At 41.6% G+C, this 27,860-nt stretch overlaps 3 protein-coding genes across 3 annotated transcripts; 2 read left to right on the plus strand and 1 right to left on the minus strand.

The window, feature by feature from the left end:
- The first annotated feature begins 2,370 nt into the window (after positions 1–2,370).
- On the plus strand, positions 2,371–12,313 carry LOC106603795 (sphingolipid delta(4)-desaturase/C4-monooxygenase DES2). The gene is made up of 3 exons (XM_014197910.2): positions 2,371–2,694; positions 6,869–7,611; positions 11,913–12,313. Exons 1-3 carry the CDS (start codon positions 2,613–2,615, stop codon positions 12,054–12,056), a joined length of 969 nt encoding a protein of 322 aa, XP_014053385.1. The 5' UTR covers positions 2,371–2,612; the 3' UTR covers positions 12,057–12,313.
- Positions 12,314–13,598: 1,285 nt separating this feature from the next.
- On the minus strand, positions 13,599–14,825 carry LOC106603797 (transcription factor Ovo-like 2). The gene is made up of 2 exons (XM_014197911.3): positions 14,597–14,825; positions 13,599–14,504 (listed from the first exon to the last, which is right to left on the minus strand). The coding sequence occupies exons 1-2, from the start codon at positions 14,709–14,711 to the stop codon at positions 14,182–14,184; spliced, it is 438 nt and encodes a 145-aa protein (XP_014053386.2). The 5' UTR covers positions 14,712–14,825; the 3' UTR covers positions 13,599–14,181.
- A 7,493-nt stretch (positions 14,826–22,318) lies between these two features.
- On the plus strand, positions 22,319–24,992 carry LOC106603799 (small nuclear ribonucleoprotein Sm D2). Its single transcript, XM_014197914.3, has 3 exons — positions 22,319–22,446; positions 22,908–23,087; positions 23,968–24,992. Coding segments are annotated over exons 1-3 (366 nt in total). The 5' UTR covers positions 22,319–22,444; the 3' UTR covers positions 24,152–24,992.
- Positions 24,993–27,860: the final 2,868 nt, after the last annotated feature.

A 27,860-nucleotide genomic window follows, 5' to 3' on the forward strand; every position in this document is an offset into this window, starting at 1 on the left:
AGTGTTGGAGAAGAAAGTAAAAGTGCGATATGTGCCATGTAAAAAGCTAACATTTAAGTTCCTTGCTCAGAACATATGAAAGCTGGTGGTTCCTTTTAACATCGTCTTCAATATTCCCAGTTAAGAGGTTTTAGGTTGTAGTTTTTATAGGAATTTATAAGACTATTTCTCTCTATACCATTTGTATTTCATATACCTTTGACTATTGGATGTTCTTATAGGCACTGTAGTATTGCCAGCCTAATCTTGGGAGTTGATAGGCTTGAAGTCATAAACAGTGTTGTGCTTCAAGCATTGCGACGAGCTGCTGGCAAACGCAGAAAAGTGCTGTTTGAATGAATGCTTACGAGCCTGCTGCTGCTTACCACCACTCAGTCAGACTGCTCTATTAAATATCAAATCAGACTTAATTCTAATATAATAAACACACAGAAATACGAGCCTTAGGTCATTAATATGGTCAAATCCGGAAACTATCATTTAAAAAACAAAACGTTTATTCTTTCAGTGAAATACGGAACCGTTCCATATTTTATCGAACGGGTGGCAACTCTAAGTCTAAAAATTGCTGTTACATTTCACAACCTTCAATGTTATGTCATAATTATGTAAAATTATGGCAAATTAGTTCGCAACGAGTCAGGCGGCCCAAACTGTTGCATATACCCTGACTCTGCGTGCAATGAACGCAAGAGAAGTGACACAATTTCCCTAGTTAATATTGCCTGCTAACATGATTTTATTTTAACTAAATATGCTGGTTTAAAAATATATACTTCTGTGTATTGATTTTAAGAAAGGCATTGATGTTTATGGTCAGGTACATTCATGCAACGATTGTGCTTTTGTTAAATCATCACCCGTTTGGCAAAGTAGGCTGTGATTCGATGATAAATTAACAGGCACCGCATTGATTATATGCAACGCAGGACAAGCTAGTTAACCTAATAATATCATCAACCATGTGTAGTTAACTAGTGATTATGTGAAGAGTGATTGTTTTTTATAAGGTAAGTTTAATGCTAGCTAGCAACTTACCTTGGCTCCTTGCTGCACTTACGTAACAGGTGGTCAGCCTGCCACACAGTTTCCTCGTGGAATGCAATGTAATCGGCCATAATGCCGGCCAATGCCGATTACCGATTGTTATGAAAACTTGAAATCAGCCCCAATTAATCGGCTATGCTGATTAATCGGTCAACCTCTAGTGGAATGTGTTAGTTGTAGGGGTGCCCATGGAGCTGGAGATCAGAAATGTCCAGTGTGAAAGAGGCAGGTTGAGGTTTCCAGGGTTAGAGTAGAGCAGAAGTTGTCATGCTGAGGCAGTGAAGTAAGTAGAGGAAGATGGGTTAAGGGGGAGGAGTGGTGAGAGTAGTAGAGACATACCAGTACAGAGGGATAGGCCAAAAAGTGATATACGTTTCAGTAAGATTGGATTTTTAGCATTTATAGGAATGGTTATTAATTGTACTGCAGGGATGGATCAGAAGTCTCAGAAAATTGAGATTGTGGTGACAACTGCAGAGAGGTATTTGGGTGTGTGAGACTTGACATCAGAAGAGTTACAGGGTGTGTTAAGTGCTGATGTCCCACCCTTTCAGGATGATGGCATGAGGTAGGAATAAATAAATTTAATTTGTGGAGTAGGGTGGTGTTCATTTTATTTTATACAATTTCGAAATTAGTGAGTGTAGTGTTAGATGGTAGCGTATTTATTTAGTACATTTTTATTTTTCAAGCAAAGTATAAAGGAGTTGTACTCAAGTCTAGTAGGTGGCGGTAATGCAACAAATTGGATGCCAACCGCCGTTAAAACTCAGAAGAAGAAGATAGTAATTAAAAGTTCTGTGCCAAACGAACTGGTTCGAATAACACGTTGATATACAGGCAACTGACTAAATTAAGAAAACACCACGTGTCTTAATAGGGCGAGCAAGAACAGCTTCAATACACCTTGGCATTGATTCTATAAGTGTCTGGAACTCTATTGGAGGGATTCGACACAATTCTTCCACGAACAATTCCATCATTTGGTTGTTTGTTGATGGTGGAAAATGCTGTCTCAGGCTCCACTCCAGAATCTCCCTTAATTGTTCAACTGAGTTGAGATCTGAGACGGCCATGGCATATGGTTTATATCATTTTCATGCTCATCAAACCATTCAGTGAACACTAATGCCCTGGGATTGGGTGAATTGTCATCCTATGGGGGCAAAGCCATGGTAGCCAAAATAATGGCCTTCCCAGCATTTTATACATGACCCTAAGCATGATGGGATGTTAATTTCTTAATTAACTCAGGAACCACACCTGCTTGGAAGCACCTGTTTTCGATATACTTTGTATCCCTCATTTACTCAAATGTTTCCACTATTTTGGCATTTACCTGTTTAACCAACTGTAGTGAAAGTGCGCCCATTTAATTAGGCGTGTCGCAGTCTACCTGTATGGCCTTACAGCCTACCTGTGGACGGGGGTGTTAGGTACGAGCAACTTGGGTCTTTCCTCTTCATTTCCCCCGCCTTCTTGTACAGGCGGACTGTGTGTCTCTACTCCGGTTTTTTGTGATAACCGCTCGAGGAACTGGCAGATAGTCCTACCGCGAGCAAGAGATGGGGAACACGGTAACGAGGGATGACTTCGAGTGGGTGTATACGGAGCAACCGCACTGTAGTCGGAGGAAACAGATACTAGGTAAGCAGGCCATTCTCTGACGTCCGTATCAATCGCCTACTGCTCAAAAATACATTGGCCAAAGGAATGTCATTTTGTTGTCTTATCGAATGGCATAAATGCTTGCTTACTCCTGTAAAATCCTACATATGTTTCCTTAGGCTTAGCCATACTGTCTAACTAGGCTATATACATTTCACAATATGGATAAGGCTTTACATGGGTGGATATCATTTGTGGAACGTTCCAACAGGAATCTGTTCCAAAAACTTCGTAAATACCAAGGTTGCCAACAAACGCATACAAAGTTGTAACGCGCAGATTAAGATACTGGGTAGGGAGTGGGCAATTTAATTACGTTTTTCCACTTACCACGTTTATTCAGAAAAATGTCTGACCTCACTCTGGTAGCCTATGGACAAACATTAAGAATAAGCTACGTGGTGAGTTGATGCCTATTCGGCATCTAGTTAACTAGGTGAATTGATCATGCTACTTTGTATGCTTTGTCTGTTGGCATCCTTGTACTTTACGTTTTTGGAACAGATTCCTGTTGGAACGTTCCACAAATGATACCCACCCCCTTTACATAGTCTCTATAATATATAAACTTTTATTTCATCACTTTTTCTTTAACCATTGGTGACGCATGTTTTCACTGATTTACTCTTAATTGAATGAAGCCTGATCATGTTATACCACCAGAAAGATGCCGTTCCCATGCAATGGTGACGAGAGTGATCACCATCATTCACATCCTACATCAATGACCACTTGACTGATAACCTATAGTTTATCAGGTATTTTGATTTCTTGGGACATGACATACTACTCATGTATTCCTCCTGTTATCTATAGCCTAGGAAATATTGTCTTAGAGGCACAGGATATAGCGAAGACCGAAACAGGTGTAACCACCTGTTTGACAGGTAAGACAAGTTTTCCTTGCCAAGTAGTGGGAAACTTGGGTTCAAGGTGAGGAAATGCAGATACTACTTTGGAATGGGAGCTTCTTTATTTGAATGATTTTGGCCATCTTGCTCTGAGGCACTACACAGACAAATATTCATACTATTAGTTAGCTTTTAAGTTTATTTCCTTAATTGCAGTCCCATAATTTTGATGTGAGTTTAGCCCAATGGATAGATGTAAGTCATTGTATGATTCTGTTGGCCAGTGTCTGAGATTACTCTGATTTTAAATATACATTATTTAATCCTCCAATAAAATGTATTTATAAAGCCCTTTTTACATTAGCAGATGTCACAAAGTGCTTATACAGAAACCCAGCCTAATACCCCAAACAGCAAGTGATGTAGAAGCACAGTGGCTAGGAAAAACTCCCTAGGAAGAAACCTAGAGAGGAAACAGGCTCTGAGGGGTGGCCAGTCCTCTTCAGGCTGTGCCAGGTGGAGATTCTAAGAGTACATGGCCATTAAAGGACAGATTGTTCTTCAAGATGTTGGAAGGTTCATCAATCACCAGCAGGGTCAAATAATAATCAGTGGTTGTAGCGAGTGCAACAGGTCAGCACCTCAGGAGTAAATGTCAGTTTGCTTTTCATAGACAAGCATTGAGGTCGAGGCAGTAGGGAGAGTTGAAAACAGCAGGTCCGGGACAAGGTAGCACGTCCGGTGAACAGGTCAGGGTTTCATTGCCACAGGCAGAACAGTTGAAACTGGAGCAGCAGCACGACCAGGTGGACTGGGGACAGCCGGAGTCAAAGGGCTGTTCAATGTCCAAATTTTATTTGTCACACACATGGTTAGCAGATGTTAATGCAAGTTTTGTGAAATGCTTGTGCTTCTTGTTCCGACAATGCAGTAATAATAACAATTCCCCAACAAGTACCTAATACACACATCTAAAGGGGTGAATGAGAATATGTACATGTAAGTATTAGAGGTCGACCTATTAATCTGCATGGCCGATTTTTAATTAGGGCCGATTTCAAGTTTTCATAACAACCGGTAATTAGCATTTTTGGATGCTGATTACATTGCACTCCACGAGGAGACTGTGGCAGGCTGACCACCTGTTACACGAGTGCTGCAAGGAGCCAAGGTAAGTTGCTAGCTAGCATTAAAAAAACAATCAATCTTAACATAATCACTAGTTAACTACACATGGTTGATATTACTAGTTTATCTAGCTTGTCCTGCATTGCAAATAATCAATGCGGTGCCTGTTAATTTATCATCGAATCACAGCCTACTTTGCTGAACTTGTGACGATTTTAACAAGTGCATTCGCTAAAAAAACCTCAATGCCTTTCTTAAAATCAATACACAAGTGTTTTTTAGTTTTTTTTAAACCTGCATATTTAGTTCAAAGAAATTCATGTTAGCAGGCAATATTAACTAGGGAAATTGTGTCACTTCTCTTGCTTTCTGTGCAAGCAGAATCGGGGTATATACACCAGTTTGGGCCGCCTGGCTCGTTGCAAACTGTGAAGACCATTTCTTCCTAACGAAGACCATAATTAATTTGCTAGAATTTTACATAATTATGACAACATTGAAGGTTGTGCAATGTAACAGCAATATTTATACTTCTGGATGCCACCTGTTCGATAAAATATGGAACGGTTCTGTATTTCACTGAAAGAATAAGTGTTTTGTTTTCAGAGTGATTGTTTCTGGATTTGACCATATTAATGACCTAAGGCTCGTATTTCTGTGTGTTTATATTATAATTAAGTCTGACTGAGCGGTGGTAGGCAGCAGCAGGCTTGTATTCAAGCCTATCAATTCCTGAGATTAGGCTGGCAATACTACAGTGCCTATAAGAACATCCAATAGTCAAAGGTATATGAAATACAAATGGTAGAGAGAAATAGTCCTATAACTACAATCTAAAACTGGGAATATTGAAGATGTTAAAAGGAACCACCAGCTTTCATATGTTCTCATGTTCTGAGCAAGGAACTTAAACGTTAGCTTTTTTACATGGCACATATTGCACTTTTACTTCTCCAACACTATTTTTCTGTTATTTTAACCAAATTGAACATATTTCATTATTTATTTGAGACTAAATAGATTTTTATTTATGTATTATATTTAGTTAAAATAAGTGTTCATTCAGTATTGTTGTAATTGTCATTATTACAAATATATATAAAAATTGACCGACTTTTAATCAGCTTTTTTTGGTCCTCCTATCGGTGTTGAAATCATAATCGGTCAACCTCTATATGGGTGAGCGATGGCCGAGCGGCATGGGCAAGGTGCAATAGATGGTATAAAATACAGTATATACATGAGTAATGTAAGATATGTAAACATTATTAAAGTGGCATTGTATAAAGTGACTAGTGATCCATTTATTAAAGAGGCCAGTGATTGGGTCTCAATGTAGGTAGCAGCCTCTGAGTTAGTGATTGCTGTTTAGCAGTCTGATGGCCTTGAGGTTGAAAAACGGCTTCTGTCTCTCGGTCCCAGCTTTGATGCACCTGTACTGACCTCGCCTTCTGGATGGTAGTGGGGTGAACAGGCAGTGGCTCTGGTGGTTGTTGTCCTTGATGATCTTTTTGGCCTTCCTGTGGCATCGTGTGCTGTAGGTGTCCTGGAGGGCAGGTAGTTTGCCCCCGGTGATGCGTTGTGCAGACCGCACCACCCTCTGGAGAGCCTTGCGGTTGAGGGTGGTGCAGTTGCCGTACCAGGCTGTGATACAGCCCGACAGGATGCTCTCGATTGTGCGTCTAAAAGTTTTAGGTGACAAGCCAAATTTCTTCAGCCTCCTGAGGTTGAAGAGGCGCTGTTGTGCCTTCACCACACACTGGGTGGACTATTTCAGTTTGTCTGTGACAAGATCCTCGGCGTACACAACTTTCCACCTTCTCCACTGCTGTCCCTTCGATGTCGGTCCTGGAGGGCCAAAGCACATCTGGTTTTCATTCTTATCTTATAAGGGACTAATTTCTGGTCCTAGAAACCAGGTGAGTGCAATTAACTGACTGGTAGAAACAAACCAGAAGTGTTTTGCCCCTCCAGGACAGGAATTGAACAGCCCTGTTTAATGTCATAACACTATAAATAAGGAATCAATAACTATTTATATCTGCCAAATCATCTTCTGAAGCAGCTGCATTATAATATTAAGTCTGTCGCGAGAGACCAGTGTAAAAGTAATACTGTACCTCAATTTGTTTTCTTTTTTCCCCCACACACCCCCTCCTTTCCTCCCTCTACAGCCAAGCACCCGGAGATCAAGTCCTTGATGGGCCCTGACCCCCAGCTCAAGTGGGTGGTGACAGCCATGGTCCTGACCCAGGTGCTCTGCTGCTTCCTGGTACGTGACCTCAGCTGGAAGTGGCTCATCTTCTGGGCCTACATGTTCGGCGGTTGCATCAACCACTCCCTCACGCTCGCCATCCACGACATCTCGCATAATGTGGCCTTTGGGAATAAGGACGCGATGTGCAACCGCCTCTTTGGCATCTTCGCCAACCTACCAATTGGCGTGCCCTACTCCATCAGCTTCAAGAAGTACCATGTGGACCACCACCGTTACCTGGGTGGCCACGGACTTGACGTGGACGTCCCGACCCACCTGGAGGCTCGTCTCTTCAGCTCCCCCGCCCGCAAGATCCTGTGGCTCTTCCTGCAGCCGCTATTCTACGCGCTTCGTCCCCTGGTGGTCAACCCCAAGCCTGTAGGCAGGCTCGAGCTGTTGAATTTAATGGTGCAGCTAGCATTCAACACTTTCGTAGTGTACTTCTGGGGGATTAAGCCTCTGGTCTACCTGATAGCAGGTTCGCTGTTGTGTATGGGACTGCACCCGATCTCGGGGCACTTTATCGCCGAACACTATATGTACCTGAGCGGGATCGAGACGTACTCGTACTACGGGCCACTGAACTATATCACATTTAACGTGGGCTACCACATGGAGCACCACGACTTTCCCAGCATCCCCGGCAGCCGCCTCCCTCAGGTAACTCCATTTTTTAAAAAATCTTTATTTCACCTTTATTTACCCAGGTAGGCAAGTTGAGAACAAGTTCTCATTTACAACTGCGACCTGGCCAAGATAAAGCAAAGCAGTGTGACACAGGCAACAGAGTTACACATGGAGTAAACAAGCCAATAACACAAACAAGTCAATGACACAGTAGAAAAAATGTCTATATACAGTGTGTGCAAAAGGCATGAGGAGGTAGACAACAAATAGGCCATAGTAGCGAAGAATTACAATTTAGCAGATTAACACTGGAGTGATAGATGAGCAGATGATGGTGTGTAAGTAGTGATACTGGTGTGCAAAAGAGCAGAAAAGTAAATAAAAACAGTATGAGGTAGGTAGATTGGATGGGCTATTTACAGATGGACTATGTACTGCTGCAGCGATCGGTTAGCTGCTCAGATAGCTGATGTTTAAAGTTGGTGAGGGAAATCTAAGTCTCCAGCTTCAGCAATATTTTGCAATTCGTTCCAGTCACTAGCAGCAGAGAACTGGAAGGAAAGGCGGCCAAATGAGGTGTTGGCTTTGGGGATGATCAGTGAGATATACCTGCTGGAACGTGTGCTACGCGTGGGTGTTCCTATTGTGACCAGTGAACTGGGATAAGGTGGAGCTTTACCTAGCATAGACTTTTTTATAGATGACCTGGAGCCAGTGGGTCTGGCGACGAATATGTAGCGAGGGCCAGCCGACTAGAGCATACAGGTCGCAGTGGTATAAGGTGATTTGGTAACGAAACGGATAGCACTGTGATGGACTACATCCAATTTGCTGAGTAGAGTGTTGGAGGCTATTTTGTAGATGACATTGCCGAAGTCGAGGATCGGTAGGATAGTCAGTTTTACTAGGGTAAGTTTGGCGGCGTGAGTGAAGGAGGCTTTGTTGTGAAATAGAAAGCAGAGTTTTTGATTGGAGATGTTTAATCTGAGTCTGGAAGAAGGAGAGTTTACAGTCTAGCCAGACACCTAGGTATTTATAGTTGTCCACATATTCTAGGTCAGAACCGTCCAGGGTGGTGATGCTAGTCGGGCGGGTGCGGGCAGCGAACGGTTGAAAAGCATGCATTTGGTTTTACTAGCGTTTTAAGAGCAGTTGGAGGGCATGGAAGGAGTGAAGGATAAACTGACTGATTGTTTAGGATGAAGGCGATTATAAGATATTAACTAGACTTGGTTCAAATACTTTAAATCCTTTTACTTTGTGTTTGCTTGAGTCTGCCCGGAGTGCCAGATGGGCAGGTTTGACATTTTGTTTTTTACTCTTTTTGTTTAATAAGCCAGACCACATCAAATGGGCACAGAGAAAGTATTTGAAATGATTTTGAAGTAACCCTGGTCTGGATGTGAATTAGGATGTGAACTTATGTAGGATATCTATGGTGAAATGTAGCCACAGTTGTTTTCTGACTAATGTGCCCTCGGTATCATTCCATTTAGGGCAAACCCCTGGCCCTAATGATCGCTGAATCATATCAGTCACATGGCATTCAACTCTGAACCTTGCTGGCATTCCACTGACAATCGTTAAAGATTCAAGGCCCATATTCATATTGTCTCAGACTCGGAGTAAGTCACCTGTCCATATAATCTTATTTATGATCTAAAAAGCAAAACTGATCCCAGGTCAGCACTGACAGACCGACATCAAAGGGACAATGGATACCGAAAAAGTTACTTCAGTGGTGTGGTGAAACAGAACACATGAACGGCTAGATGGCTTCATCTTGACTGCTGTTATGGGTGGAAGCACAACGCTGAGCAATTAGCTCCTATTCCTAGTTTTAGCCCCACACACAAAGCTAGCTAAGGTCTGTATCGTTTGTGTACAGTGGTCATTAGGGAGGACTGGTGACACTCAAAACCACAGTTAATAAGAACCTCGGTCTTTGTAGTGATTGTAGAAGTGGAAAAGTTGTTAGCTTACAGTATCACTGGATCATAAGGTATAAGCAGCAATAAAGCAGTTATGGTTGTGATTAATGTCTTCTCAAATAAACTGTCTCACCTAGCATAGTGGCAGAAAGTAGTGGTACTGAGGGTGCAGCAACACCCCCTGATAAATCAGAGTAAATAGAAAAAATGTATTTTTTTTAATTTGGGAGGCCTTTATTACTCCTGTATGAGTGGATAAAAATAGTCCTCAGCAGCACAGGGAGAATCTCTCCAAATTACTTATTTGTATACTTACCTTGAAAGCAGTCTATGGACAAGAAGAGACTGCAATCCACGCTTAAGGCTTGTTTACCTAGTCACTGCCAGCAGCTGTGCTAATAACAGTAAAATACAAATTTTGAACCAAATCTTTGAGCTTCACAATATCTTTCAGACTGACAATCTTTCACATTACTTTGACTTTATTGGTTATGAAATGCTATGGGAACAAAGTCATTTTGTACTTTGGGTGAACTCTCTTCACGCAAAATAAAATGTTATAAAACCATAGCAGTTATGGAACAAATCCCATAATGCCTCACAAACGAGCCTCTAGATATGACTTTCAGTCATAAACTGTGAAGGAATGCTGCAGGCCCACCCCTATGTCAGTTTTGCCGCCTGGCCATAGTGGTGTTCCTATTCTGTCAATACAGTATCTAAAGCCTTGTCCACACTGCAGAACGTAATGCTCATCAGTTTTGTCTTTCAAATATGTTTTGGAATACTGACTGTCCAAACAAAGTTACAAGTGACCAAATTGGATGTGTGTGTTCAGACAGCAGTCATTTTCTGACATGGCTACGCTAGTCATGGTAATGATGGGTGTGTGTGCACAGTGGTGTAGGCTGATTGGTGGTGCTTGTGCTTCATATCACCCCAAAGTTATGTAGCAAGCTAAGGTGACAACAATGCCAGCCATTGACGTTGCTCTGAATGTTCAAAATCATATCGTAAGAACACTTTTTTTTTTTTTCTTTTTTTTTTTCATCTTCAAAGGATAATATGATCTTTCACTTTCAAAATGAGTCCTTATTGGCTAGCCAAGGCAGTCAACTAGCTAGCTCTTTAGCGTTGTAGCACATTCACAAATTTGTTTGTAAACAATTAACAAGCTAGGTGGTTTGAAATGTGTCTTGAAAATGATCAGATTCCATGTGATTTTTTTGGGCTGTTCAGACTGCAGGGAAATGAACAGAATCGGCCAGGCAATTATTTTATTTGAGTCACTTCAAACTGCCAATGTGAACATGGTTTAATAACTTGTAGGCCTACTTGTCAGACGGTCCTGTTATGACAGTTAGACAAGACAAAGGCAGACAGAAATGCTAGAATGACAGGGTGACATAAGCCTCCTTATGAAAGAGATCTGGTTGGTCTAGTTCTATCCTGACTTGATGACAGTGGTTTGACAGCTTATACCATATTTTAGGATTGTTCACATTGACAAAGTTTTTAACTTCATTCTTGTTAGGAGTGGACATTTTAGTTTTCTGGTTACAGGCATGTGGCTCATACATAAATGAAACTGACAGATAACATAAGCGGTAATGTGTTTGAACAACGTTCTCCTGTTTTATGGTTTACCCCATTTTATTACTTTTGTTACTATGACTACAGGGATATTTCACAACCTGTTTGACTAGTTTTATGTTTCAGACTCACTTTTCCTCAAACTATTGCCATCTTGAAATGCCCTGGTCTCTCCCGCTGGTCAAGCTAATCAAAGTTAATTTGTATACTAGTTCTTTGTACAGATGGCCTTAAAAGAAACATTTATCCCACCCTCTGAGTAAGCTTTGTTTAGGCCCTTCTACCTGGGGTCATGAAATAAAGAGATACTGAAAAATGTAACTGCATCATGCAACAATTTCAAAGATTTTACTGCGTTACAGTTCATAGAAGGAAATCAGTCAATGAAATGCATTCATTTAGGCCCTAATCTATGGATTTCACATGACTGGGCTGGGGTGCAGCCACCCGTGGGCCCACCCACTTGGGAGCCAGGCCCAGCTAATCAGTGAGGTGTTTTATTTTTTTTAATAAAAAAAATGTAAAAAATCCCCGTCAGTAGACAGACTAGCCATAGATAAGGGGCCAGTATTCATAGAGAAGGAGTGCTGATCTAGGATCAGCCCCCCCGTCCCGTCCATGTAATCTTATTTATTATCTAAAAGGCCAAACTGATCAGAACTTACTGAAATGCTTTGAATATTGACTGTGTCTGTACACTAATAATGGATCTATTGATTATCATCCTGTGAGTTCTCATTGCCGTGCTATTTACTCATCACTTCACATTGTAATTGAAATGAACTTTCTCTCGCTCCCTCTTTTGTCCAGGTGAAACAGATGGCTCCAGAGTTCTATGATGATTTACCACAGCATGACTCATGGACACGGGTGCTCTGGGACTTTGTGTTTTGTGATTCGCTTGGACCTTACTCCAGAATTAAACGCACCTTCCCATTGGCTAAGCAAGACTAAGAGCCCATGCTCTTGAGCTCTTCTGACCAATGATCTTCCACAAAAGCGGCTTGACAACCCAGCTGGCGGGGAGTGAAAGGCTTCTCATTTCTTGTCCAGATCTTTTACTCTGCAGACAAGACTGACGTGCTGGTGTCACATTCAACCCACCAGCATGAAGACTCTTAACACTTTTGAATGTTGTTACTTTAGATATATTGTAAACTATGCTATCCAGATTTATTGTATAAACTGGGTAGAATAAAAGGTACTCTGCTGATTGTGTGATGTCATAGATCATTTATAAATAATTGCTCATAAAAAATATGGCTGTGATGGTATATCTAAAAAGTTGCAGTTGTGACGGTTAGATTTGATTTTATTCCCTCCTTCCAAGCCCACAGAAAAGCCTTCTATTTGTACATTATTTGCATGGGTCATGTTCATTATGCACCAAATGGGATGAACTACCTGAACTTGTCCAATAACAAACAGATTTTTGTTTTGTTGCAAAATGTTTGTGTGCCCTAAATCCCATCTTGGATTAATGATTCACTCAGACTTCTCATTCTTAACGCACAATATTGAACTAACTTGTTATAGTATTTAGTAATTGTTATGGCTTACTGGCTTGATCTTCTAGAGTACACATGTTACCATTTTCCCTGATCTGTGTTGCAATAAGTAAATATGTGCCTAAGCTACAATCTGTTTTAACTGGCTGTGCATCACAGAAATATGGTTGTTGACTTACAATGATAAGCAAACACTAAAATCCTTTAGGCTTTTGTTTACATAGCATTCACCTCTCTCGTACCCTGCTTTGGAGTACTGCAGAAAGCAAATACTATTGAATAATGAGATGAAGATTATAGTGGAGGAAGGCCACACTAGAGACCAATGAGATTGGCTCACACCATAGTTCTAAAACCTAGAGGGGTGCAGCTGTCGTTTCCATTTATTGCTTTTGCGACGACACAAGGTAGCACCATGGAGGGCTGTCTCCAGAAGTCAATTCTATGTAGCTCTATACAGGGTAGGCTGTCATGGTAAATATATATTTTTTTCTTAACTGACTTGCCTAGATAAATAAAGCAACAAAATGTTTTAATACGATGTGTCACAAATGGCACCCTATTACCTATATAGTGCACTACTTTTAACTATATCCCTACGGGCCTCGGTCAACAGTAGTGCACTTTATTAGGGACATGGCCCAAGTGACGTGGAACTTCACCTCCAAGGTGACCCTCTCTGTTAACAGGGCTGTGTTCAGTGAGGTGAAATGTTACAGATAGAAACAATGTATAGAGTTAGTGATTCCCTATTCTACTGGACATACAATTTATATATGTTCTACATGATACGTTTTAAATGTGCAACATTTTGAATATTTCACCTCACTGAACACAGCCCTGGTAACGTCGCATAAGGTTCAGATAGAATGCTGAGGGAATCATTGTTCTATACCAGGTATTTCTGATGAGTCTAATGTTGCACCCTCCTGAACACAGCCCTGGTAACATACAGTAGCACTTACCAGTCCATGTATTGGAATTAGGATTAAAAGGACTTTATTATCCTGAGATTGGAACATTTGTTTGGTATTTTTAAGCGTCACATCTTTAAAACACAATATAATGAACCGTCAAACATGCAGCAGCAATACACCATGCAAATAAATAAGCAAGTCAGTATAACATGGGATGGTTGTAGCTGTACAGGTAGGAGGATGGGTGGCAAGGAGAGGAGGGACACAATTTATTTTAAAGGACACATCGATAAGTCACCACTTCACAAAAACATACCTTTAATCAACATTGACTGTAGTTGACTATTGACCAGACACACCCTGTCCTTAATCTCTCTGCATTACCTCAAGTGGACAGCAGGAGGTGGTGCTTTTAAAATAGCCACACCAATGCTGATGATTTTCAATGTTATTTTGGCCTACCGGCCAGGCACTGACTGGGTGGGGCATAACCCCAAACATATTGTCCATTCACCTTACTGTAATATTGATGTGTTAGCTTTGATCCTAGCCTGTTTCTGCTCTGTGGCAAGGTTACAACGAAGGAATTGATTAAGGCAGAAACCGACTGGCACACTTGAATGTTATTAGCGAATTTTCACCCAGGAGTTTAAATCATCCCACATAGTACCCAGTGGGATACATCAAGAAGGGACTGAGTTTGTGTTCGGCGGGCACGTTGTTGGTGCCCTCGTGTGCCTGGCGGCGGTAGTAGCGCCGCAGGGCGGGGCTGCCCGGGTGGCACTGGCGCACGTGGAGGAAGTACTCTTCGGGACGGTTGGACGTGTAGCCACAGTCCTCGCACACAAAGATCTTGGAGCGGCGCTGGCGGTAGGCGTACTGCTGGCGCACACCATGGATCTTCCTCAGGTGGGATTCAAGGGAGCAGCGCTGTGTGAAGGCCTTGTCGCACAGCTCACAACGGTACGGACGGATACCTGGCGGGAGGGGAGAGAGGGTGAGGAGAGTGTGTGTGTGGGGGGGGGTTAAGACGGAGTAGTGTGTGTGTCTGTGTTTTCACTCCTCTCACCTGTGTGTGTGCGCATGTGCCTCTTGAGGTCAAAGGTGTCGTTGAAGCCTTTGCCACAGTAGCGGCAGGGGTGTCTCTTCACCATGCTGTGGCACTTGAGGTGGCGCGTCAACATGCGCTGCAGGGGAAACACCTTGTGACACACCGAACACAGGAAGTCACCCGAGCTGGGGGGGACACGGGGGCGGGGCTGAGTCAGAGAAGAAAGGGACGCGGAGTTTAAGACACACACTGCTTCAATTTACTGTCAACTCTTTGATAAGGGACTCTAGGACACATTCAGTCAAACATTGTTTTTCATGAGTTATGAACCTTCTTTTACAGCATATCACTAAGTTTTCCAGGTTTCCTCTGAGTGATGAACACGACTTGGAAGAATGGCATTCCGAGACTATCTACCTATACATAACTGTTTCACAGCAACCAACAGACATCTCATAGACACCAATGTCTCATAGAAATGCAGTGGAAGTTTACCTTGGCTCGGGATGCCAGTGCCAGTGTAGCAGGGTGGTAGAAATGACCCTGGCGCTGGCCCATGGTCCGGGACAGGAGATTGGACCAACCTTGGCCCCTGTCTGGCCCGACCTCTGGTCCTTCCCCTGGTAATGGTCCTGGTACTAGTCCTGATCCTGAGGAGGGGGTAGCTGGCTCAGGCAGAACCACAGGTTTAGGGGAGTCAGGGCAGGTGACTGTTGTAGACTGCACCTCAGCATTCTCACACACTGAAAAGGTAAGAGACACACACTCAAAACACGCATAGACATAAGAAATAACCAACCTATGAGGCAACACCAGTATCAAACTGCCTGTGAGGCTATTCTAGAATATTCTGTCATCTGATTAAAAAAAACGTAACTTCCCTACAAATGACAACAATACAACTCAAACTAAATGCAAATATGGATTGTCTGCATTAATTAATTATTATTAGGGTTTCTTGAACAAAAATTATATGTTGTAATAAATACAGTAATGATCGAACAAAATAACGAGGCTCCAACACACCGGATTTCCTACAATTTAGACATCTGTGGCATTGAGTTGTGTGACAAAACGGCACATTTTAGAGTGGTCTTTTATTGTCCCAGAACAAGGTGCACCTGTATAACAATCATGCTATTTATTCAGCTTATTGAGATGCCACATCTGTCAGGTGGATGGATTATCTTGGCGAAGGAGGAATGCTCACTAACAGGGATGTAAACAAATTTGTTCCAAAAAATTTGAGAGAAATAAGCTTTTTGTGTGTATGGAACATTTCTGGGATCTTTTATTTCAGCTAATGAAACATGGGATCAACACTTTACATATTGCATTTGTATTTTTGTTCAGTGGTTTCTCTTTATCCCTTTTTTTTTGTACACATTTACTATTTTCTCAGATACTACTATTTACAACAGTAGAAGAAGAAAAATAAGAAGAATCCTTGTCTTCTTGAACAATATGAATAAACATATCCCGAACTGACCTGTTCTGTTGTCCTCTTTCCAGTCTGTCTGCTCTGGGTCTCTCCACCTCCATCCTCCACATGCCCCCTGTTTCTTCTTTTTCTTATTCAGTAGGAACGACCGCGGCATCCTCTCTCTCTCTCGTCTCTGTATGAATCTGCTACTTTCTGACTCTGAGGCTACTGTCAAATGCTCCTGCGTCCCACCACTTTGGTTTTGTGTTCAGCTACAGGACCATGTATCACCTTACCCCCCCTCCCCCCCACTCACCGTTGGCCATCCCCTCACCATCGTGCCAATACCCTCTAACCAACCTCTGTCCAGGTAGCTCAAGAAAATCACAGTGCTCATTTCCATAACACTCATTTAGATGGTTGGGGCGGGGTGGGGTTGTGGAGGGGGGAGGCTTTTTTACTGGTGCACACCTGCGTTGACTGTGCGCGTGCGCCTCTTTTAACTGGTCCCCCACTGGTTTTGCATGCCAGGCAGTGAGAATCTGGCCTCCACAGTCAAGTGGACCCTGTCATGCAAATGTGGACCCGGCTGTGCCTGGACAGAGGGCCCGGTCGGAGTAACAGGAGCACGCACAGAAGAGCCACAGCCTTTTCTTCTCCCCCCTGCTCGGATTGTCTGGTGGATTTCGGTCTCAGACAATGGCCATTCAAATTTAATAGAAAGGGCTAACTCCTCTACTGTTTGTCCTCCGTTGACTGCTCTGTTTAGAGAAACTAATAACACTTGTAAGCGTTCCATCCTCACTCATGGCTGTTGATTTATTGAGTGAATTCTTCTGTAAATAGACAGTTGAATGTGGCAGGTGAACGCATAGATATTCCTCCATTCAAACCACCTCCATTCAAACTGCCATTCAACATTCGCTGGAAACAAACTGTCATTGGAATGAATGATGGAACTGAAAGGAAATTATTGGTACAAGAAATATGTTGAAAACTCCCTCTAGTCTACACCTTCATTGATCAAAAAAGCTTCATAAAGCTTTTACACTTGTGGGAAGTAGTGAACGAGTGCACACTTCAAGAGAAAGGTGATATTATTGGCACGCACCCAGTGTGTCCACCCATGTGTTAGGCTACCTATTTCTATGTTATTGGTATCAACAAAAACAATACAAGCCAGTTTCTTGGACACATATTAAGCCTAGTCCTGGACCAAAAAGTACTTTCAATGGAGATTTTTCACTGCACAAGTCTAGACTTAATATAGGTCCAAGAAACAAGTCCCTATGTTCTTTAAAATCAATTAGAAAGAGAGAGACAGGGAGAGAGAGAGACAGGGAGAGAGACAAGGGAAGAGAGAGAGAGACAGGGGGAGAGAGAGAGACAGGGAGAGAGAGAGAGAGAGGGGCAGACAGAGAGACGGGGAGAGAAAGAGAGAGAGACGGGGAGAGAAAGAGAGAGAGAGATGGGGAGAGAGAGACAAGGAGAGAGAGAGAGACGGAGAGAGAGAGGCAGACAGAGAGACGGGGAGAGAAAGAGAGAGAGAGACGGGGAGAGAAAGAGAGAGAGAGACGGGAAAGAGAGAGAGACAGGGGGAGAGAGAGAGTGACGGGGAGAGCGAGAAAGAGAGACGGGGAGAGAGAGAAAGAGAGAGACGGGGCGAAAAAGAGAGAGACGGGGAGAGAAAAGAGAGAGGAAGAGAGAGAGAGAAAGAAAGAGAGACGGGGAGAGAAAGAGAGAAAAGAGAGAGAGAAAGAGAGTCAATTTGGCATGAGGGTCTGCTATACAAATTGATGGAAAGTGGTGTTGGGGAAAAAACATACGACATTATAAAATCCATGTACACAAACAACAAGTGTGCGGTTAAAATAGGCAAAAAACACATATTTCTTCCCACAGGGCCGTGGGGTGAGACAGGGGTGCAGCTTAAGCCTCAACCTCTTCAACATTTATATCAACGAATTGGCGAGGGCACTAGAACAGTCTGCAGCACTCGGCCTCACCTTACTAGAATCTGAAGTCAAATGTCTACTGTTTGCTGATGGTCTGGTGCCTCTGTCACCAACCAAGGAGGGCCTACAGCAGCATCTAGATCTTCTGCACAGATTCTGCCAGACCTGGGCCCCGACAGTAAATCTCAGTAAGACCAAAATGGTGTTCCAAAAAGGTCCAGTCGCCAGGACCACAAATACAAATTCTATCTAGACACCGTTGCCCTAGAGCACACAAAAAACTACACATACCTTGGCCTAAACATCAGCGCCACAGCTAACGATGTGAGAGACAAGGCAAGAAGGGCATTCTATGCCATCAAAAGGAACATACAATTTGACATACCAATTAGGATGTGGCTAAAAATACTTGAATCAGTTATAGAACACATTGCCCTTTATGGTTGTGAGGTCTGGGGTCCGCTCACAAACCAAGAATTCACAAAATGGGACAAACACCAAATTGAGACTCTGCATGCAGAATTCTGCAAAAAATATCCTCTGTGTACAACGTAAAACACCTAACAATGCATGCAGAGCAGAATTAGGCCAATACCAGCTAATTATCAAATCCAGAAAAGAGACGTTAAATTCTACAACCACCTAAAAGGAAGCGATTCCCAAACCTTCCATAACAAAGCCATCACCTACAGAGAGATGAACCTGGAGAAGAGTCCCCTTAGCAAGCTGGTCCTGGGGCTCTGTTCACAAACACAAACAGACCCCACAGAGCCCCAGGACAGCAACACAATTAGACCCAACCAAATCATGAGAAAACAAAAAATAATTACTTGACACATTGGAAAGAATTAACAAAAAAACTGAGCAAACTAGAACACTATTTGGCCCTAAACAGAGAGTACACAGTGGCAGAATACCTGGCCACTGTGAGTGACCCAAACTTAAGGAAAGCTCTGTCTATGTACAGACAGTGAGCATAGTCTTGTTATTGAGAAAGGCCGCCGTAGGCAGACCAGGCTCGCAAGAGAAGACAGGCTATGTGCACACCGCCCACAAAATAAGGTGGAAACTGAGCTGCACTTCCTAACCTCCAACCAAATGTATGACCATATTAGAGACACATATTTCCCTCAGATTACACAGATCCACAAAGAATTAGAAAACAAACCCGATTTTGATAAACTCCCATATCTTCTGGGTGAAATACCACAGTGTGCCATCACAGCAGCAAGATCTGTGACCTGTTGCCACAAGAAAAGATCAACTAGTGAAGAACAAACACCATTGTAAATACAACCCATATTTATCCTTATTTATTTTCCCTTTTGTACTTTAACCATTTGTACATTGTTACAACACTGTATATATACATAATATGACATTTGTAATGTCTTTATTCTTTTGGATCTTTTGTGAGTGTAATATTTACTGTTCATTTTATTGTTCATTTCACTTTTGTATATTATCTACTTCACTTGCGTTGGCCATGTTAACATATGTTTCCCATGCCAATAAAGCCCCTTGAATTGAATTGAGAGAGAGAGAGAGAGAGAGAAAAAAAAAGTTAGTGAGAGAGAGAGAAACAGAACTCTGTTTGGCTCATTTCACTGGACTCTGAATGGCAAATACAGCTGCAGCAGCCAGACACGAAACCCCAACATGCAAATGCCATAGAGGTCAACAGAAAAACATCCCAACACCAGAGCAAGAGAATCCTTCACCTTAGAAAGGTTTTCAATTGTCTTGATAAACTGTCAGTCGTACGAATGGGGCTGAAGAAAAAGTGTAAGCCTCAGAGGTTGCTACAGTAAGGCAGGGGTGTCAAACTCATTCCATAGACAGCCGACTGTCTGCTGTTTTTTGTTTTTTCCTTTCAATTCAGACCTAGACAACCAGATGAGGGGAGTTCCTTACTAATTAGTGACCTTAATTAATCAATCAAGTACAAGGGAGGAGCGAAAACCTGCAGACACTTGTCCCTCCGTGGAATGAGTTCGACACGTGCTGTAAGCAGTGGTGGAAAAAGTACCTCAATTGTCATACTTGAGTAAAAGTAAAGATACCTTAATAGAAAATTACTCAAATAAAACTGAAAGTCACCCACTATAATTCTACTTGAGGAAAAGTCTAAAAGTATTTGGTTTTAAATATACTAGAGTATCAAAAGTAAATGGAAGTGCTAAAATATAGTTACGTATCAAAAGTAAAAGTATAAATAATTTCAAATTCCTTATATTAAGCAAACCAGACGGCACAATTTTCTTGTTTTTTATTTACGGATAGCCAGGGGCACGCTCCAACACTCAGACATAATTTACAAACAAAGCATTTGTGTTTAGTGAGTCCACCAGAACATAGGCAGTAAGGATGACCAGGGATGTTTTCTTGAAAAGTGTTTGAATTGGACAATTTTCATGCCAAAATGTAACGAGTACTTTGGGTGTCAAGGAAAATGTAAAAAGTACATTGTTTTCTTTAGGAATGTAGTAAAGTAAAAGTAAAAGTCGGCAAAAATATAAATCCTAAAGTAAAGTACAAATACCAACAAAAACTACTTAAGTAGTACTTTAAAGTATTTTTTACTTAAGTAGTTTACACCACTGGCTGTAAGGTAAAGCTAAAAAAGTTTGGGGAGTTCCTGAGGGAGGGGGTGGGATGGTATTGTTGATATTGTTATTTCCTTTGTCTTAAGTCTCTGTTTGTGACCATGCAAATCATTTTATAACATTTTTGACATGCGTTTTTCTGGATTTTTTTGTTGCTATTCTGTCTCTCACTGTTCAAATAAACCTACCATTAAAATGATAGACTGATCATTTCTTTGTCAGTGGGCAAACGTACAAAATCAGCAGGGGATCAAATACTGTATACTGTATCTGCGATTAAAACCTGCATTTATACTCAAAGCACTCACAGATACAGAGGTTTGAAACATTCCCATAATGGTCGTACAACAGTCATCATGCCTGACTTGTGTGAGAAAAAAAATGGTTCTATGTAGTTGAATATGTCATTCCTACAGGCTCCTGTAGACAGGTTTGACAGGCATTCCACTGGGCACAGACGTAAATTCAACGTCAAATTTCTATTTAGGCCTACGTTTGATTGGACATTTCCGAAACTTCTTTACGTTGATGACTTCTGTCAAATCACTTTTCCACTTTGATTCAACATCATCAGAAGGAAAAATCTAGATTTGTTTTGTTAAAATGACGGTGAAACAAAGTTGATTGAAAAAGTTTGCGGGGATGGCTGCCTCTTTCAGACAACCAGAAGACTGTTGACTGTACTGTGTCCTGATGTCCTCCAGAGCTGCGCTGTAACTGTATGCAAATGTATGATGCAGCATGCAAATCAATAGGAGATCCACACCAGAGAGAGAGAGAGAGAGAGAGAGAGAGATAAATCCACTGAAACTGATTGCTCTAAAATGCATTCTCTGATTTCAGAAAAATTGGAAAATGTTGTCATATTTCCTATTTCAATTCCATTATTAATCAATTAAATTATTAAACTTGTATGACACTTGTTTGACACTTTTGTGTGAGAACAAGCCTACTACTGCTACATAGCCTAAATCAGGCAGAGATCATGTGGAGTCACACAAAGCACTGCATTTGCACGTCAGTAGATCGTCTTTTGTGTGTGAGATGTGTGGACCAAGTCGGTTTAAACTTATTGATGACGATGAAAGACATAAAAGTCTCAAAGAACCAGCACAGATACTCAGATACTACACTAGGTGTTATTTGCATAGTTAAATTTGAGCTGACCAGTCTGAACACGAAGGAAAGAGAGGGCATGTTTGACTGTTAAATATCTGTGTCTGCGGTGTGAGCCACGCCCTTAGCTAATTATTTTAGTGAAAGGGATGAGAAAGAGAACTACATAGGTGACACCAGTGTGTGTGTGTGTGTGTGTGTGTGTGTGTGTGTGTGTGGTGTGTGTGTGTCTGATAACACCGTTTGAAAAGACATGCCAAAGAATGATGGTGCCTATGTTGTCAACTTTGTATCTGTAAAAGTGTCTGTTAAGGCGTTTTTTTTAAATAAGAGTTCACAATACTTCTTATATCTTGTTCAGTTAATCATGATTGGTCATAGGGATGGATTATCACAAGATGAGTAGTAACAATGACATGCAATTTCCAGTACAATGCTAACCATAGGGCAAGGAAGGGTGACTGTGAAAACGGTTATGCTAGCCATTGTTGCTATTTTGAGATCAATACGATACGAAACCTGAATTGACATGTATATCTCAATCAATACCTGAAATATATTTGGTGAGAAATGAAGTAATGAGCTGTAGTGTAGTAGCATTTATACTCCTTGACAGTAGATGTCGCCACATTGTGTCCATTGTTAGGACTGCAGATGAGCCTTTTATTTACCCGGAAGTATTTGGTATTTTTCGCGCAACGTTTTCAGTCCGAAAGATAAATTGTTCCTCATTCATTCAGAACATAAATAACACCAATTCACAAACATGTAAGTTCAAGAGTACAGTTGAGTATTAATTTAATGTATCAACTAAATGCGTGTGTTTTGCAATGTGTGCTGGAATTTGGTTGTAATGAGCTTGCTCAAAGTTTACTCTGAATCGTTCTGCTACAGGCTAACATTAGCTAGCTAACGTTAGCGTGCTTGAATCTGAATTGCTCACGTTAGCTGCACGTTATAGAGAGCTAGCTCGCTAACCATTGTTGATTGCTAAACAAAATAATGAGTTAAGGTTTAGCTTTGTATGTTACTCTTTACCTTCTTTGACCCCATTATGCAGTTTTTTGTTTAGTCTGTTGTATTTTCTAAAATTGTTTATCGACTTTGGGTCCTTGAAAAGAGCTATATAAATCCCATGTTATTAATATTTTGCACATTTGAGTTACCTAACTAATACTTATAGCAAGGTTTTAGATTATGCGTTTTGACACGTTATTTGGTCTTTCTAGGAGTTTGCTGAATAAACCCAAATCTGAGATGACTCCAGAAGAGTTGCAGAAACGAGAGGAGGAAGAATTCAACACTGGACCACTGTCTGTGCTCACCCAGTCAGTGAAAAGCAACACACAAGTCCTCGTCAACTGCCGCAACAACAAGAAGCTACTGGGACGAGTCAAAGCCTTCGACAGGTAATGAATAACTGAAAATGGCAGAAAGTAAACTACTTTTCCATCACCTTCCAAATCATGACGTCATATCGTGTTTGGATTATTCTATTACTTGGTTCCCAAAACCCATTTCAATTAGCGTGTACACTGAACAAAAATATAAATGCAACATGTAAAGTGTTGGTGCCATGTTTCATGGGCTAAAATAAAAAAAATCCCTGAAATGTTCTAGGCGCAACAAAAAGTGTATTTCTCAATTTTGTGCACACGTTTGTTTGCATCCCTCTTAGTAAGCATTTCTCCTTAGTCACGATAATCCATCCACCTGACAGGTGTGGCATATCAAGAAGCTGATTAAACATGATCATTACATAGGTGTACCTTGTGGCAAGGCCACTTCAAAATGTGCAGTTTTGTCACAACACAATGCCACAGATGTTTAAAGTTTTGGGGGAGCATGCAATTGGCATGCTGACTGCAGGAATTTCCACCAGAGCTGTTGCCAGAGAATTGAATGTTAATTTCTCTACCATAAGCTGCCTCCAACGTCGTTTTAGAGAATTTGGCAGTACATCCAACCAGCCTCACAACCGCAGACCACATGTAACCATGCCAGCCCAGGACCTCAACATCTGGCTTCTTCAACTGCGGGATCGTTTGAGGGGGTGTGCTGGGGAGTTATTCTGTCTAATAAAGACATTTTATGTGGAAAAACTCATTATGATTGGCTGGGCCTGGCTAACAAGTAGGTGGGCCTATGCCCTGCCCTGTCATGTGAAATCCATAGATTAGGGCTTGATGAAGGGGCCCTAAAATCAAGGGCCTTTATATAAACTAACTAAATTGTTGCGTTTTTATATTTTTGTTCAGTATAATTTCACTTTGTCTTCTCTCTATGTAGGCACTGCAACATGGTGTTGGAGAATGTGAAGGAGATGTGGACAGAGGTCCCGAAGAGTGGCAAGGGGAAAAAGAAGTCCAAGCCAGTGAACAAGGACCGGTACATCTCTAAGATGTTTCTGAGAGGGGACTCTGTCATTGTTGTGTTGAGGAACCCTCTTATCACTGGGACTGGGGGGAAGTAGACTGACATCTCACCCAAAGGCTGTACCACACTGGGTCGTATTAATTAGTACACACCATCCCTCCCCGTTTTGGTCAGTTTTCTTCTGTTTGGTTTCTAGTGAATACTACCCTGCTTTAGCTGAGAAACTGCAAGAGCAGGGCCATGTTCATCAGGACACAATGTTGTGGAATATTTAGATATACAATGTGGAACAAACATGCGTCTCTGACGTCTAGAATAAGGAATCACGTCAGCTCTATTCATTACATTTCTATATTAAACATTCCACAATGTTTGACTACTAAACGTGGCCCTGGGTCAAGTTCTGTAGGCATGACATGGAGAAACTTTTTTGTAGTAGTAGTAGTAGTAGTGGTGGTATTTCTCGAACACTTTGTTTTCTATTTGAAAATCTTTTATATTTCCGCTCACTGAATGCGGCTCAGAACTCGATTAATCATGGCAATTGGATCTCTTTCAGTAAGGCCCAAGTTTTCAAAAAGTGCTCTGCAACGGGACATCAACTAAATCAGAATTTGTTTCTTCCACCCTGTTAGAGCTGAGAGATTAGTTTGATCATATGTGACCTTAAGTTGCCCTTTTGAACATGACCCCTCTGTTTATGTTATGATTTCATATTGTTTGATATGATGCCCACATTCAACACATGTAATGGAGACAAATTAATATTCTTGGCTGATCTTGTCATAGTTTTTCAAACTGCTGAATTTTGTACTCAAAGCTCCAATCTGATATAGGCCTGTTTTATTATTGAGGCGGTGATACAATTCCTACAAGGAACATATTTAGTTTTTTTCTCTTTGTTTAATATTTTAATAAACAAATGTTTTTGTTCTATATCTCTGAAAGCCATGCTTTTAATGTAAATGAAAACCTGCAAAACTGTAGCCCTCTTGTGTGGAAGTTGCTTGATGGCCATGCTAGAAAGGACAAAATGGTTAAGTACACAGTGTACAAAACATTAGGAACACCTGCTCTTTCCATTAGACTGACCAGGTAAATCCTATGATCCCTTATTGAGGTAACCTGTTAAGTTCACTTCAATCAGTGTAGATGAAGGGGAGGATACGGGTTAAAGGATTTGTAAGCCTTGAGACAATTGAGACATGGATTGTGTATGTGTGCCATTCAGAGGGTGAATGGGCAAGACAAAATGTAAGTGCCTTTGAACGGAGTATGGTAGTAAGTGCCAGGTGCAATGGTTTGATTGAGTCAAGAACTGCAACACTGCTGTGTGTTTCACACTCAACAGTTTTCTGTGTGTCTGATGGAGATATTGACACCTTGTAGTCTTTGCCCCAATGAATTGAGGCTGTTCTGATGGCAAAAGGGGGGTGCAACTCAATATTAAGAAGGTGTTCCTAATGTTCTGTACACTGTATAGAGTCTGAACTGTTAAAGTAGGGAATGTTTAAGGTTAATGGCTAACATCACATTTGTGGTAAAAGTAACACTTGGGTCCTTGCATAGCCAAGAAATGGATGAGCCTCTCAGCCTTGAGCTACAGTACAGCATGCAGAATGTGATATTTCAATGCCCTCTAGTGGTGGGCTACTCTGCATGAGTTCACTGAGGATTTGGTATTTCCTACTAATGTTAGGTTTGGTATACAGTACAGAAAATTAGACTAACAACACCACCACTCTTGTCAAGAGGGTGCAACAGCATCTACTTTCTAATGTGGCTGAATAAATTCTGCATGCCTCCCCGGTTCCTCCAAATACAGTACTACCGAGTCACCATCGAGAGCGTCCTGACCGGTTACATCACGGCCTGGTAAGGGTTTTAATCCATCCAAGACAGCGAGGCTAAGATGGCCCAGTACATCACTGGAACTGTGCTCCCACCCATCCAGGACATCTACTTAAAACGGTGACTGAGGAATGCTCGCAGCATCATCAAGGACCCCACACACCCCAGACACGAGCTGCTCTCTCCTTTACTGTCGGGCAGATGGTATCGGAGCATGAAGTCTGATAGAAACTCTGAGCATGTTGGTATCTACAGCCATCAGACTGCTGAACAATTGAAATGGACTGACTGCGCACATGCACTCATGAACACACACATACAGTTGAAGTGGGAAGTTTACATACACCTTAGCCAAATACATTTAAAGTCAGTTTTTCACAATTCCTGACATTTAATACTAATAAAAATTACCTGTCTTAGGTCAGTTAAATTGTTTAACTTGGGTCAAACGTTTTGGGTAGCCTTCCACAAGTTTCCCACAATAAGTTGAGTGAATTTTGGCTCACTCCCCCTGACAGAGCTGGTGTAACTGAGTCAGGTTGCCCACACATTTTCTATAGGATTGAGGTCAGGGCTTTGTGATGGCCACTCCAATACCTTGACTTTGTTGTCCTTAAGCCATTTTGCCACAACTTTGGAAGTATGCTTGGGGTCATTGTTCATTTGGAAGACCCATTTGCGACCAAGCTTTAACTTCCTGACTGATGTCTTGAGATGTTGCTTCAATATATCCACATAATTTTCCTTCCTGGTGATGCCATCTAGTTTGTGAAGTGCACCACTCCCTCCTGCAGCAAAGCACCCCCACAACATGATGCTGCCACCCCCGTGCTTCACGGTTGGGATGGTGTTCTTCAGCTTGCAAGCATCCCCCTCTTTCCTTCAAACATAATGATGGTCATTACAGCCAAACAGTTCTATTTTTGTTTCATCAGACCAGAGGACATTTCTCCAAAAAGTACGATATTTGTCCCTATGTGCAGTTGCAAACCGTAGTCTGGCTTTTTTATGGCGGTTTTGGAGCAGTGGCTTCTTCCTTGCTGAGCAGCCTCTCAGGTTATATCGATATAGGACTCGTTTTACTGTGGATATAGATACTTTGTACCTGTTTCCTCCAGCATCTTCACAAGGTCCTTTGCTGTTCTGGGATTGATTTGCACTTTTCACACCAAAGTACATTCATCTCCAGGACACAGAACACATCTCCTTCCTGAGCGGTATGATGGCTGCGTGGTCCCATGGTGTTTATTCTTGCATACTATTGTTTGTAGAGATGAATGTGGTACCATCAGGCATTTGGAAATTACTCCCAAAGATGAACCAGACTTGTGGAGATCTACCATTGTTTTTCGGAGGTCTTGGCTGATTTATTTTTATTTTCCCATGATGTCAAGCAAATAGGCACTGAGTTTGAAGGTAGGCCTTGAAATACATCCACAGGCACACCTCCAATTGACTCAAATGATGTCAATTAGCCTATCAGAAACTTCTAAAGCCATGACATCATTCTATGGAATTTTCCAAGCTGTTTAAAGGCACAGTCAACTTAGTGTATGTAAACTTCTGACCCACTGGAATTGTGATACAGTGAGTTATAAGTGAAATAATCTGTAAACAATTGTTGGAAAAATTACTTGTGTCATGCACAAAGTAGATGTCCTTACCGACTTGCCAAAACTATAATTTGTTAACAAGAAATTTGTGGAGTGGTTGAAAAACGAGTTTTAATTATTCCAACCTAAGTGTATGTAAACTTCCGAATTCAACTGTATAGACATTCATGGTACACACACATCACAACTTCTGCTACAAGACTTATTATACTGCTCAATTTATACACTTGCCCCCAACCTTCCCCAATACAGGTGTAAATATTGGACTATAAATTGTGCATTCCTGTATTATAATAAATGCTAACAGGTTTCTTCTATTCTAATGTCATTTATTTTGTTCGT

The sequence above is a fragment of the Salmo salar genome, chromosome 04 (genome assembly GCF_965601325.2).
Source record: "Salmo salar chromosome 04, fSalSal1, whole genome shotgun sequence".
Taxonomy (NCBI): Eukaryota; Metazoa; Chordata; class Actinopteri; order Salmoniformes; family Salmonidae; genus Salmo; species Salmo salar.

Excerpts from the sequence above, each read along its gene's own strand:
- LOC106603795 (XM_014197910.2), top strand. The coding sequence starts at position 2,613 with ATGGGGAACACGGTAACGAGGGATGACTTCGAGTGGGTGTATACGGAG. Across the intron at positions 2,695-6,868 it reads TCGGAGGAAACAGATACTAG|CCAAGCACCCGGAGATCAAG; the intron begins GTAAGCAGGCCA and ends CTCCCTCTACAG. Across the intron at positions 7,612-11,912 it reads CCGGCAGCCGCCTCCCTCAG|GTGAAACAGATGGCTCCAGA; the intron begins GTAACTCCATTT and ends TCTTTTGTCCAG.
- LOC106603799 (XM_014197914.3), top strand. Across the intron at positions 23,088-23,967 it reads CGAGTCAAAGCCTTCGACAG|GCACTGCAACATGGTGTTGG; the intron begins GTAATGAATAAC and ends CTCTCTATGTAG.
- LOC106603797 (XM_014197911.3), bottom strand. The coding sequence starts at position 14,711 with ATGTTGACGCGCCACCTCAAGTGCCACAGCATGGTGAAGAGACACCCC. Across the intron at positions 14,505-14,596 it reads GCACATGCGCACACACACAG|GTATCCGTCCGTACCGTTGT; the intron begins GTGAGAGGAGTG and ends CCCTCCCGCCAG.